Source organism: Trachypithecus francoisi, unplaced genomic scaffold (assembly GCF_009764315.1).
Source record: "Trachypithecus francoisi isolate TF-2019V2 unplaced genomic scaffold, Tfra_2.0 Lachesis_group10, whole genome shotgun sequence".
NCBI lineage: Eukaryota > Metazoa > Chordata > Mammalia > Primates > Cercopithecidae > Trachypithecus > Trachypithecus francoisi.
The window spans coordinates 98,018,277-98,032,200 of NW_022681455.1; the positions used below are offsets into that span (position 1 = coordinate 98,018,277).

The window sequence follows — 13,924 nt, forward strand, 5'->3', positions numbered from 1 at the left end:
CTCTCTGTCTTCATGCTTAGACTAAGACCTTAGAGTTGTTGTTGTTTTTTTTTTTTTTGTCAGAGTCGCTCTGTTGCCCAGGCTGGAGTGCAGTGGCATGATCTCGGCTCACTGCAACCTCCACCTCCTGGGTTCAAGTGATTCCCCTGCCTCAGCCTCCCTGGGATTACAGGCGTGCACCACAATGCCCAGCTAATTTTTGAATTTTTAGTAGAGACCGGATTTAACCACGTTGGCGAGGCTGATCCTGAACTCCTGGCCTCAAGTGATCTACCTGCCTCAGCCTCCCAAAATGCTAGGATTATAGGCGTGAGCCACTGTGCCCGGCCCAACCTTACAGATTTAATGTTAGCACAAGGTCGATTATAGCCATAAAGATCCGGAGCGATGGATGAGTCAGGGTGGGGTCAGGGCTCTTTCCAGTGGGCAGTCCAGGGGAGCTTCTGGGGAAGGTGCCTTTCAACCTTGGCTTTGAAAGTGTGTGAGGATAGTGGTGAGGTGGAGGGTGTGGGGCTGGAATGAATTAAACGAATGGGAGGTGAAGCAGAGGTTGGTAAGAGGACAGCTTTCCACAGGGCAGGAATAGCACATGCAAAGGCTGGGAGGCTGGGAAGGCTTTCATGCGACACACGTGAAACTCTTGCTACTTGTTCTCATCCAGGGAAGCGGAGCTCAGACCTTACCCAGGGCCTCCCCATTTCCCCTCCACTCAACCCTTCTCCTGCTGCCCTTCCAGGATGAAAACAACTCATCTCTGCTCAATAACTACGTCCTGGGGGCCCAGCTGAGTCATGGGCACGTGAACAACCTCAGGGATCCAGTGAACATCAGCTTCTGGCACAACCAAAGCCTGGTACTGCTGGGAGCGCCCCCATTTCCACTGCACCCCTGCCCCTCTGTGACTCTCCTGTTGAACATTGGTTTGCCCAGACCCAAACCTGTGGAACCATCTTGGAAATCCATCACACTTTGAAAATTCCTGCTCAAGAAATAAGAGAGAGAGAAGTTTTTACTCATGCATTTGTTAGAATTCTTTCAGTTGCAAGTGAGATAAGACCACCTGAAGCCAGCTTGAGCACAGAGGGAACTGATTGGCACACATCAATGAAATGTCTAGGGGTGGTCCACCAGCTTCAGGCACAGCTGGATCCAGGGACAGATCTGATGCCCTCGTGGCTCAGTCTCTCTCCATCTCAGCAATGGTCTCCTGCCTTGGCTGTCCATTCTGTGGCATGATGGATGCTGAAGAGCCAGACTTCCCTTCCTTCTTCCCATCAGGCTCTTCCCCCCACTCCCCACTCCCAACCTGCCGCAGTGCAGATCAGGGTCTCAGGATCTTAAAGGTTCACTGGGTCATGTGTACATCCCTGTACCTGTCACTGTGTCCAGGGGGATGGAAGGTGTGGATTGGCCAGGCCTGGGTCACACGGCCCAGGGACTGGGGTGAGAGTGAGCTCCTAGGGGAAGTGCAGATGCTGATCCTGGAACAAAGAAAGGGCTGCTCATTGGGGGTGGGGGCAGAGTGGGGTGGCTCACAAGCCTCAGTGCCTCCTTTTCTGGTTCCTGCCATTCCTGAAAACCCCGGAGCCTCTGCTTTCTGCTCCATCTTCCCTTCAGCCTCACCAGGACTGCCCTGCACTCTAAATTTCACCATCATCCTTTCCTTTTATTTCTGGGCTTTTGCCGCTGTGGTTCCCTCCACCTGGAATGCCCTTGCCCTACTCGTGTTGAAATCCAACACGTCCTCTAAGGCCTCAGGTCCCCCACCTCGCCTTCTCCCTTTGGGTCAGCTCTGCCACCCTCCATGGTTTTCCGTGACGGCCCGTGTCATTTCCTCCACCTCTCCACCCACGGGACTTGGCATTAGGGTTGTCTGTGGATGCGTCTGCCCCGACCAGGCATGGGTCTGAGCACATCGCTGTTCCCCACGGGGACGAGGGGAAGGGATCAGCTGGTTATGGAGTGCCTACTGTCTAAAAGGCCAGAGCTGGACACTCAAGATTCTGTGTTGCCCTTTATTTTTCCACCATTCTTGTAATATGGATATGAATGATCCTATTCTGTAGATGACTAAACTGAGGTGCAGAGCAACTTGGCATCTTGCCCGGGTCACTCTGAGAGCCCACAGTGGAGATGGGACTGGAATCTCAGACTGTCTGAGGCCAAAGGCCAGCCAGTGCCTGGTAAAATGTTGGCGAATGTACAGTTGAGTCACTGTTGGCCCCCAGGACTCCCAGACACTGATCTGCAGCCTTTCCTTTGCACCCTATGACTGACTCCAGCATCTCCACCCAGGAAGGCTACACCCTGAGCTGTGTCTTCTGGAAGGAGGGAGCCAGGAAACAGCCCTGGGGTGGCTGGAGCCCTGAGGGCTGTCGTACAGAGCAGCCCTCCCACTCTCAGGTGCTCTGCCGCTGCAACCACCTCACCTACTTTGCTGTTCTCATGGTATGTATGCATCCTGAGTGGGGCCCAGAGCTGTAGAGGGCCCTGTGTCTGTGGCAGAGGAACAAGGCAAAAGCTGGTGCAAGGGGCAGAAAATCCAACTTAAATGGGCTTAAGCAAAAAAAAAAAGAAAAAAAAGGAAAAAAAGAAAGAAAATTTATGGACTCATGTTTCTGAAAAGGCTGGGTTAGGCTTCAGGCATGGCTTGATCCAGGGGCTGATCACTAAGATCACTAAGATAGCACTCTATCTCTGTCCCTCAACTGTGCCTGCTCTGTGCTGGCTTAGCCCTCAAATAGGAACTCCTAATATGAGATAATAATATAGCTGGCAGCAGTTCCAGGCTCATGCCTTGCAAGCTTTCAGACCAGTGGAATAAAATCTTTTACCCAGTTCTGCCAGCCATGTGCTCATCCCTGAACCAATCACTATAGGCAGGAGGAGGGAGGGCCCTGCTTGACCAGGCCTGGTGCACCTTTCTGCACAGAGAGGACAAAGTGGTGGAACCCCCCAGGTGCATAGGGAGTAGGGGAAGGGAGGCACTCATAGCAGAAGAGGGAGATGGGAACTGTCGTGGGGGCAAAACTCACTGTATCTGCCATGACCTCGTTCAGGCCAGGTCCATGGCTAGGCTTATGAGGAAGGGGACTTGGAGAGGAGGCCTCAGGAGGTCTCTCTGACGAGGCTGGGAGGGAGGGCAATACTATGCTTCTGGCCTCCAGCCCCTCTTCCCTCCTGCAGCAACTCTCCCCGGCCCTGGTCCCTGCAGAGTTGCTGGCACCTCTTACATACATCTCCCTCGTGGGCTGCAGCATCTCCATCGTGGCCTCGCTGATCACGGTCCTGTTGCACTTCCATTCCAGGTATTCTGCTGCCACAGTGCTGGGCCTGCCCCCAACTGTGGCACATCACCCTTTCTTATGTCCCATTTAGTCAACTAGAACTGGGTGTGCTTCTCCAGAGGGTGGGGGCCAGGAGGTGGGAGACCAACCTTTTGGTGCGACTGCTGTGGGATCCCTGCCCCTTCTTCACCTCATTTTCCTGGTCGGCATGCACCAGTGGGTAGTGCTGCCTGGGTGATGTCCCTGGGCCATGGAGGGCCATGCTTTCACCTGCAGGAAACAGAGTGACTCCTTAACACGCATCCACATGAACCTGCACGCCTCCGTGCTGCTCCTGAACATCGCCTTCCTGCTGAGCCCCGCATTTGCCATGTCTCCTGTGCCCCGGTCAGCGTGCACGGCTCTGGCTGCTGCCCTGCACTACGCGCTGCTCAGCTGCCTCACTTGGATGGCCATCGAGGGCTTCAACCTCTACCTCCTCCTCGGGCGCGTCTACAACATCTACATCCGCAGATATGTGCTCAAGCTTGGTGTGCTAGGCTGGGGTAAGCACAGCATCTCTCCTCTCCTTCTCCTCAGACCTCCAGGCGGGCAGGGTATTGACCCCCTTTAGTCCTTTCTTTCCCCTCCTCCTCATCATCGTAGTGCCCATTACATGACCACTAGCTGTGATCTCTGTCTACACCTGCCTCTACTTTCTACATTACTAATTTTATCACCTCTTCCACCTCCATCATCACCATCGTCACCTCCTCCACCTCCTTCACCACCATCATCACCTCCTCCACCTACATCACCACCTCCTCCACCTCCTTCACCACTATTATCACCTCCTCCACCTCCGTTATCACCATCACCTCCTCCACCTCCATCACTACCATCATCTCCTCCACTTCCGTTATCACCATCACCTCCTTCACCTCCACCACTACCATCATCATCTCCTCCACTTCTGTTATCACCATCACCTCCTCCACCTCCATCACCACCTCCTCCACCTTCATCACCATCATCATCACCTCCTCCACCTCTACCACCTCCTCCACCACCACCATCATCTCCTACACCTCCATCACCACCTCCTCCACCTCCATCACCTCCATCATCACCTCCACCTCCATCATCACCATCACCTCCTCCACCTCCATCACAATCATCATCACCTCCTCCAGCTCCATCATCACCATCACCTCCTCCACCTCCATCACCACCACCTCCACTTCCATCACCTCCATCACCACCTCCTCCACCTCTATCACATCCATCATTACCTCCTCCACCTCCATCACTACCTCCTTCACATCCATCATCACCTCCTCCACCTCCATCACCTCCATCATCACCTCCTACACCTCCATCACCTCCTCCATCTCCTCCACCTCCATCACCACCATCATCACCTCTTCCACCTCCGTCTTCACCATCACCTCCTCCATCCCCTCCACCCATTACCACCATCATCACCTCCTCACCTCCATCACCTCCATCATCACCTCCTCCACCTCAATCACCTCCATCATCACCTCCTCCACCTCAGTCACCTTCATCATCACCTCCTCTACCTCCATCACCTCCTCCATCTCCTCCACCTCCTTCATCTCCTCCACCTCTATCACTACCATTATCACCTCCTCCACCTCTGTTATCAACATCACCTCCTCCATCTCCTCCACCTCTATCACCACCATCATCACTTCCTCCACCTCCATCACCATCATCTTCACCTCCTCCATCTCCTCCACCTCCATCATCACCATCATCACCTCCTCCACCTCCATCACCTCCATCATCACCTCCTCCACCTCCATCACCTCCTCCATCTCCTCCATCTCCTTCATCTCTTCCACCTCTATCATTACCATTATCACCTCCTCCACCTGTTATCAACATACTTCTTCCATCTCCTCCACTTCTGTCACCACCATCATTACCTCCTCCACCTCCATTGCCATCATCATCACCTCCTCCATCTCCTCCACCTCTATCATCACCATCATCACCTCCTCCACCTCCATCATCACCATCACTTCCTCCATCTCCTCCACCTCCATCATCACCATCATCACCTGCTCCATCTCCTCCACCTCCATCATCACCTCCTCCATTTCCTCCACCTCTATCATCACCGTTGTCACCTCCTCCACCTCCATCATCACCATCATCACCTCCTCCACCTCTATCACCACCTCCTTCACCTCCATCACCATCATCATCACCTCCTCTACCTCTATCACCACCATCACCTCTTCCACCTCCATCGCCATCATCACCTCCTCCACCTCCATCATCACCTCCTCCATCTCCTCCACCCCTATCATCACCATCATCACCTCCTCCTCCACCTCCATCATCACCATCATCACCTCCTCCACCTCCATCATCACCATCATCACCTCCTCTAGCTCGATCATCACCATCACCTCCATCTCCTCCACCTCTATCATCACCTCCTCCACCTCCTTCATCACCATCACCTACTTCATCTCCTCCACCTCTGTCACCACCATCACCTCCTCCACCTCCATCGCCATCATCATCACCTCGTCCATCTCCTTCACCTCTATCATCACCATCATCACTTCCTCCATCTCCATCATCACCATCATCAGCACCTTCACCTCCTTCATCACCATCACCTGCTTCATCTCCTCCACCTCTGTCACCACCATCATCACCTCCTCCACCTCCGTCGCCATCACCATCACCTCCTCCATCTTCTCCACCTCTATCATCACCATCATCACCTCCTCCACCTCCACTATCACCATCATCACCTCCATCTCCTCCACTTCCATCATCAACATCATCTCCTCTACCTCCTTCACCACCGTCACCACCTCCTCCACCTCCATCACCATCATCACTTCTTCCAGCTTCTCTGTCTCCAACAGTACCATCACTGCTACCTTCATCACCGTCCTTGCCCCTTTCTTGCTTATTTCTATTCCTCAGCAGTTGCCCTGTCCTCCCTCCCATTTGCTCCCCACCACCACCATCCCAGTATGACCACTCCTCCCTCCACCACTGTTCCATTGTAGAGCTGAGCTTCCTCCAAACCACCAGGCTTACTGCTCTGAAGCTGGGGGCTCAGAACAGTCTCCTCCCAGTTGTCCCTTGCCCAGTGGAATTCTGTGTCAGCAGCCCCAGGGACCAACGGCCAGCCCTCTCCCACATCTCCTGAGCCTTTGTCTCACCCCTCAGGGGTCCCAGCCCTCCTGGTGCTGCTTTCCCTCTCTGTCAAGAGCTCAGTGTACGGACCCCACACGATCCCCGTCTTCAACAGCTGGGAGAATGGCACGGGCTTCCGGAACATGTCCATGTGAGTGCCCTCAGGGCTGCAGTGGGCTCCCTGGCTCTGGCAGAAGGACCACATGGGCCTGGGACCCCAAATGGAATATTCTGTAGGTAAAGCACTGGCTGTGGGGCAGAGAGGGAGCTGGGGCTGACAGGGGAGTTTGCAGGGGGCTTCACCACATCCCTTCCATGGATCCAGGTCTCCTGCAGAGGCAGCCTTGTATTCTATGCTGACAAAGTCTATGAAGCCACATCTGCTCGCCAACATGCCAGGGCAGCCAGGCCTCCCGTCTCCTCTGTCCTGCCCCGTCCTCCAGTGCCCAGGCCCTGGGGGTCTGGCTCAGCCTGCACTTGACTCTGTTCCCCTGCAGACCACCTTGCTGCACCTACCCAGGCTGCGACTCCTTCCGACCTGCTCTTGGCACTGCCAGGCCTTCAAGCCCTCCTAGTCGGACAAGAATGCTGTGGGGGCTGGGCTTGGGGGAGGCAAGGAGAGGCAGCGAGGTGGGCCTTTAGGGGCCGGGGGACATGCTACTGCTTTTTTTATAGCCCCTCCCTGCAGGTGAGGACATTAAGCTATTATTATGCAGCATTTCTTTTTTTTTTTTTGAGACAGAGTCTCGCTCTGTCGCCCAGGCTGGAGTGCAGTGGCCGGATCTCAGCTCACTGCAAGCTCCGCCTCCTGGGTTTATGCCATTCTCCTGCCTCAGCCTCCCGAGTAGCTGGGACTACAGGTGCCCGCCACCTCGCCCAGCTAGTTTTTTGTATTTTTTAGTAGAGACGGGGTTTCACCATGTTAGCCAGGATGGTCTTGATCTCCTGTCCTCGTGATCCGCCCGACTCGGCCTCCCAAAGTGCTGGGCTTACAGGCTTGAGCCACCGCGCCCGGCCTATTATGCAGCATTTCTAACAGCCAGACATAGACTAGCCTAAGGAACCCCTGCCGGCCCGTTACTTACTTGCAGTTGGTTGTGGAACCTTCTTTTTCCTTCTTGGCTGATGAAGGCTCAGGATAGCTGGGGGCTGATTCTGTGGCAGGCCTTGGGTATCGGCCGGTTTCATTTTCACAAGGGCAAGGACTGGGCCCTGTTGCCAGCCCTATTTTACAGTTAGGGCCTCTGAGAAACAGGCGGCTTAAGAACTCTACCTGAGGAGCCCCAGCCAGTCAGGGGCAGAGCTGGGACGTGGTCTCTAGCAGGCTGGTCCAGAGCCTGGCCCCCAGCCCCTGAAGCAAGGCCGGGGGACTGTGTGGTACATAGGTGGGTCTGATCCCTCACAGTGAGGCTTGGGTGTATCAGAGGACATGTGACTTCAATTTACATGAATTGTTCTCTGCAATCTCCATGACAACCCATAAGGCAAGTGCATAATCATCCCCATCCTACAGATGAAGAAATAGAATCTCTGGCCTCAGTTTACATACTCTTTGAAGATGTATTTTCTTTTCTTTTCTTTTCTTTTTTTTTTTTGAGATGGAGTTTCGCTCTTGTTGCCCAGGCTGGAGTGCAATGGCGCGATCTCAGCTCACTTCAACCTCTGCCTCCTGCGTTCAAGCGATTCTCCTGCCTCAGCCTCCCGAGTAGCTGGGATTACAGGTGCCTGCCACCATGCTCAGTTAATTTTTGTATTTTTAGTAGCGATAGGGTTTCAGCGTGTTGGCCAGACTGGTCTCAACTGACCTCAGGTGATCCGTCTGCCTTGGCCTCCCAAAGTGCTGGGATTACAGGTGTGAGCCACTATGCCAAGCCTATTTTCTTATATAATAATGTGATGAGGACAAAGGAGCTTTAGTGACACATCCACAGGACCCACTAATGCACAGATGTTCGAGAACACCCACCTACGAGCCAGCTTCTCCCTGGGTCTCCCTCACTCTCCCCTCTCCTCTCGAAACAATTACCTTGGGGTTTGTGACTTTTTTTCTCTTCAATTTAAAACATCTCTTACTATGTATGTACACATTCCTAAACCCAAACATCAGTTAAAAACCAAAAACAGGCTGGGCGCCGTGGCTCACGCCTGTAATCCCAGCACTTTGGGAGGCCGAGGCGGGCAGATCATGAGGTCAGGAGATCGAGACCATCCTGGCTAACACAGTGAAACCCCATCTCTACTAAAAATACAAAAAATTAGCTGGGCATGGTGGCAGGCGCTTGTAGTCCCAGCTACTTGGGAGGCTGAGGCAAGAGAATGGCATGAACCCGGGAGGTGGAGCTTGCAGTGAGCCGAGATCACGTCACTGCACTCCAGCCTGGGCAACAGCAAGACTCCAACTTCAACCAACCAACCAACAAACAAAACACATCCTGGCCAACATGGAGAAATCTCATCTCTACTAAAAATACAAAAATTAGCCAGGCATGGTGGTGTGCACCTGTAGTCCCAGCTACTCAGGAGGCTGAGTCAGGAGAATCGCTTGAACCTGGGAGGTGGAGGTTGCAGTGAGCTGAGATTGCGCCACTGCACTCCAGCCTGGAGACAGAGTGAGACTCCATCTCAAAAAACAAAACAAAACAAATACAGCCCTTGGAAATCATTCAGATGTCTGCTGACAGGACGCTGGCTGAATGGACTGTGGTAGAGCTGCCCCTGTGGGGTATTCTCTAGTGGTGAGAGGTGAGAGTGAGTGATCCCCTACCACACTCATCAACTCGGAGGAATCCCAAACTAATGTCCTGGGACCCTTGTGACTGTAGAGGCAGGAGCCACGAAGCGAACCTGAGCAGGGGATTGTGACAGTTAGGGGCTCAGGCTCTGGGCCAGGGGCTTTAGGTTCCAGCTTTGCCTCTAACTGGAATGTGTTGCTGAGCCACAGCCTGAGTTTCCTCATCTGCAAAATGAGGATGATTATGTGCTTGCCTTATGGGTTGTCATGGGGATTGCAGGGGACAATTCACATAAAGCACATCGTTACCCGTGGGGGTTGTCCAGGTTCTTGGCATCTTGAACAAAGAATTGGACAAGTCTAGGCATGGTGGCTCATGCCTATAATCCCAGCACTTTGGAAGGCCGAGGTAGGTGGATCAGCTGAGGTCAGGAGTTCGAGGTCAGCTTGGACAACATGGTGAAACCCCATCTTTACTAAAAATGCATAAAAATTAGCCGGGCGTGATGTCAGGTGCCTGTATTTCCAGCTACTCAGGAGGCTGAGAGAGGAGAATTGCTTGAACCCTGGAGGCAGAGGTTGCAGTGAGCCAAGATCACTCCACTGCACTCCAGCCTGGCAACAGAGACTCCCTCTCAAAAAAAAAAAAAAAGGACAAAGTGTACAGAGTGAGGAATGAATTAAGCAACAAAAGCAGAGATTGATTGAAAATGAAAGTATGTGCAGGAGTGGGCCAGAGCATAGGGCCTCAAGAGTCGTGTTACAGAATTTGTGGAGGTTTAAATACCCTCTAGAGGTTTCCACTGGTTACTTGGTGTACGTCCTGTCAATGAGGAGGATGAAGTAAAGTTACAAAGTCATTTGACATATGCCCTATGTAAATGGAGAGGATATTTCCTGTCATAGCTGAAGTGTTTCCATTTGATTTATTTTTATTTATTTTGAGATGGAATCTCGCTCTGTCACCCAGGCTAGAGTGCAATGGTGCAATCTCGGCTCACTGCAACCTCTGCCTGTCAGGTTCAAATGATTCTCCTGTCTCAGCCTCCCTAGTAGCTGGAATTATAGGCACCCACCACCACGCCTGGCTAATTTTTGTATTTTTAATACAGACGGGGTTTCACCATGTTGGTTAGGATGGTCTCCAACTCCTGACCTCAAGTGATCAGCCCACCTTGGCCTCCCAAAGTGCTGGGATTACAGGCATGAGCCACTGCGCCTGGCCTCCATTTGATTTAGTTCTAGAAAGTCCTTACGTTCCCTGTCTCTGAACCCTATTCTCCTGCCTCAGCATGACATTGTGTCTGACTAAAAGGTGGCATCTGTCTTGAAGGTGTCTTGGGGAGGCAGAGGGTGGAGGCCTCTGGGAGGGCCCGGGATCAGGGCTGGCTTTGGTCAGTTCTCCATGGCTCTGTGCTCAGCCCTCAGTGAGCTCTCCTGCTGCTCTGTGTGCTCTCAGGTTGACACTGGAGGGCCCTTGTCCACAAGCCACGGGTTGGCAGCCTGCCCACTGTCCAGCGCAGGCCATGGTGGCCCCATCTAGGTGGGGAGAGGCTCCTAGGTAGGGGTGTCCCACTGCAGAGATGAAGATGAGGCAGCGACAACCATGTAGTGGGGTGGAAGGGAGAGTTTCCAGGAAAGAGGACTCTGGGCCAAGCGTCCAATAGAAGATGGGGCATGCCGGCCTTGGGCTGGCCATGGAAGCAGAGAGGAGTGAGATGTGTAAAGGAGACAGGAAGAATTTTCAGGGTGGTGAAGACACGGGGACGTGAGAGAAACCACTGTGACTGGAAAGGTGGGCATGAGGGAGCTTCAGATCGTTGACCAAGGCGGCAGATGCATCCTCTGGTGGTGGCCTGGCTGGAAAACCGGGTGAGGGGCTTCACCGTGTGTTCAGTCAGGCAAAAAACAATAGAGCCTGAGCCAGGAGACGGAGTGGGGCTTCAGGGAGTGGCGCTGGCCTCCTCGCGGGCCTAGGAGCCACCGTGAGCCCGACACACATCACCTTCCCCTGCAGATGCTGGGTGCGGAGCCCTGTGGTACACAGTGTCCTGGTCATGGGCTACGGTGGCCTCACGTCCCTTTTCAACCTGGTGGTGCTGGCCTGGGCGCTGTGGACCCTGCGCAGGCTGCGGGTGCGGGCGGACGCACCGAATGCCAGGGCCTGCCGTGACACTGTCACCGTGCTGGGCCTCACTGTGCTGCTGGGAACCACCTGGGCCTTGGCCTTCTTTTCTTTTGGCGTCTTCCTGCTGCCCCAGCTGTTCCTCTTCACCATCTTAAACTCACTCTACGGTAGGGCTGGAGGGTGGCCTGGAGGAAGCCACCTGGCAGGGGGTGTATGGCTGGTGGGATGTTCGCTGCCAAAGGGGTTCAGGTGAAGGGGGCGAGTGGGGCACTGACATCCAGCCCACAGCCCCACTAGCTAAGATGGTGGGGGCTACATCTGCATGAAGGTACCCTATGGTCTGGCCACAGCCGCTCTTCCAGCTCTGAGGCTCTGCCACTGCTGGCCTCCTACAGTAAGAGATTCTGGGAGTTGGCTCATGGGCCCCAGGGAGGCCAGCTTGCTGCAGCCAAGGAGACCCTGGCCTCTGGGGAAGCCCACGCTGCCCCGTAGCACTCCCACCTACCAGCCTTTCTCTTGCAGGTTTCTTCCTTTTCCTGTGGTTCTGTTCCCAGCGATGCCGCTCAGAAGCAGAGGCCAAGGCACAGGTAGAGGCCTTCAGCTCCTCCCAGACAATGCCGTAGTCTGGGCCTCCTGGCCTGGAACCCTCAGCCTCTCTGGCTGCCAGTAGCCTGAGGCCACGGCTCCCGCTAGAGGGTGGCAGGCTTGCTACTGGACCCCAGAGGCCACTGTGACCCTCAAGGGGACTTTTCCACTTCCACAGCCTCTCCAGGCACTGAAGGGAAGGTGTTGCTCTACCTCTCCCTGACATTTTGCTCCAGGGCAGATCCAACCTCACCTGGGGCGGCAAACTTTGTCCTGGTACCTGGGCCCAGCAGGCCAGGGATGTGGGCAGAGCACCAGCCTGGGCATCAGGAGGCTGAGTTTCAAGACCCTGGGCCTGCCACTTCTCACCGACCCTAGGTATCCACAGCTGTGACATGGGGGCAAGTGGCTTTGTTCCAGTTTAACCCGGGAGCTTAGTAAAGATTGCATAAGACCAGGGGGAAGAGTGTCACTGTGGGGTGGGAATTCCCACAGCCTCCACCTGCTTGCTAGGGTCAGGATCTCATCCAAGCTGCCATGAAGCACCTGCTTGGCCCTGTCATCTTCCTCCTGGGGAGGGCCAGACAGCATCTTGGCTTGGGGCAGGTGGGACCTACCCAGGGTCTGAGACTTTACTGGCCTATGCCTGAGGCCTCTTTTCCTTTAACTCCCTAAATTATGATGACTCCAAGTCCAAGCCCACCCTTCCCAAAGATTGGGAGGTTCAGCCCTTCCCAGAGGCTCCTACTGCGTACTCCCAAGACTTCTACAGACCGTTTGGAACAGTAGCCCATCCCACAGAGTTTTCTTGGGGGGCAGAGGAAAACACTTCTTTCTCCTCCTGCTGAATCAGCTGGACCCCAGTGACCTGGCTATTTGGTGATTGGGCAGGATTGAATTTGCCCTGGTAGGCGTGAGAGTGTGGGTTTTAAATCCAAAGCTCAGGCCATAGTTGCAGAGAATTACCCTTACCCCAGACCTGTCAGACCCTGTGGGAGACAGCGCTCATGAAGCCAGTGCGTTTCCCCGGACGAACACGAGGGGGCGCCGCTGGCCAACACTCAGAGGCCCTTGGCGCCAAGACTGCATCTGGAATAGCTCAAACACCTGTTTGCAGACTCCATGCACCAGCTGGAGGGGCCGTAATTGCAGGACTGTGCCTGCTAAGTGACCCGCTTCCTCTAGAAGGAAAGGCAAGACACATTTACATGGCCATTTGTCTCTTTTCCCAATGCGCCGTGGCGCTGTCACTTTTGGGGGCTGCACCCCAGATATAGCTGGCACCAGAGCAGGGCTGGGGTAGGTGCTCAGGGCACCGCCCCAGGCCATCGGGCAGTTTTGATGACCTCGAAGGTCACAGGCAGAAAATGGGAGCAGGATTTCCTCTGGAAAAGTTCTCCTGGGATATCTTCTGCTCTTCTGTACATTTCCAGACGCAAGTAACTCCTTCACCAGGCAGTGAGTGGAGCAGACTCTGGAGCCAGGCTGCTTGGGCTCCAATGCCAGCTCTGCCACTTGCTAGCTGTGAGACTGTGGACAAGCCACTCAGCCTCTCTGTGCGTCGTTCCTATTTGTAAAATAGAGGCCAGTGGTACCTATTTTGAAGACTAAGTAAAATAATTCAAATAAAGAGACTTGGCACAGAGTAAGTGCTCAGTAAACGGTTGCTGGTATTATCATTAGTATTTTTGCTGTTATTATTAACAGTGTTGACTGAGTTTCAGAGGCCAGCCTGTCTAAGCCCCAGGCCCAGCTCTGCTCAACCTTGCAGGCACAACTCCTTCTTAGGCACATCTCACCATGCCTCGGTTTCTTTCCCCAGTGGGGCCTCTACTCCCACCTTGCTGGCTTTCTGCTGTTCTAGGAATAGTCCCCACACAGTGCAGCCTGCAGGCCGTGCCACATGTCCCCCGACCACCCAGTTCCCCAATCTTCCAGTCTATTGAAATTCCTGGTGGTCATTTATCACATCTACAAAATCGCCCCAGTGGTGCGTAGAGAAGGCCTCTTTCCCACGCTAACTAA

At 54.0% G+C, this 13,924-nt stretch overlaps 1 protein-coding gene across 8 annotated transcripts in view; it reads left to right on the plus strand.

The window, feature by feature from the left end:
* The window catches only part of ADGRG5 (adhesion G protein-coupled receptor G5), a 34,543-nt gene extending 20,983 nt beyond the window's left edge, over positions 1-13,560 (plus strand). For 6 of the 8 annotated variants that reach the window (XM_033218539.1, XM_033218542.1, XM_033218540.1 and 3 more), the window contains 7 exons: positions 737-853; positions 2,296-2,448; positions 3,187-3,308; positions 3,564-3,832; positions 6,489-6,606; positions 11,204-11,481; positions 11,837-13,560. In XM_033218539.1, the coding sequence (XP_033074430.1) occupies positions 737-853; positions 2,296-2,448; positions 3,187-3,308; positions 3,564-3,832; positions 6,489-6,606; positions 11,204-11,481; positions 11,837-11,937 (1,158 nt within the window). In that variant the 3' untranslated portion in view covers positions 11,938-13,560. The remainder of the gene's footprint in view (positions 1-736; positions 854-2,295; positions 2,449-3,186; positions 3,309-3,563; positions 3,833-6,488; positions 6,607-11,203; positions 11,482-11,836) is intronic. The other 2 variants (XM_033218545.1, XM_033218546.1) reach the window with 2 other exon arrangements.
* Positions 13,561-13,924: the final 364 nt, after the last annotated feature.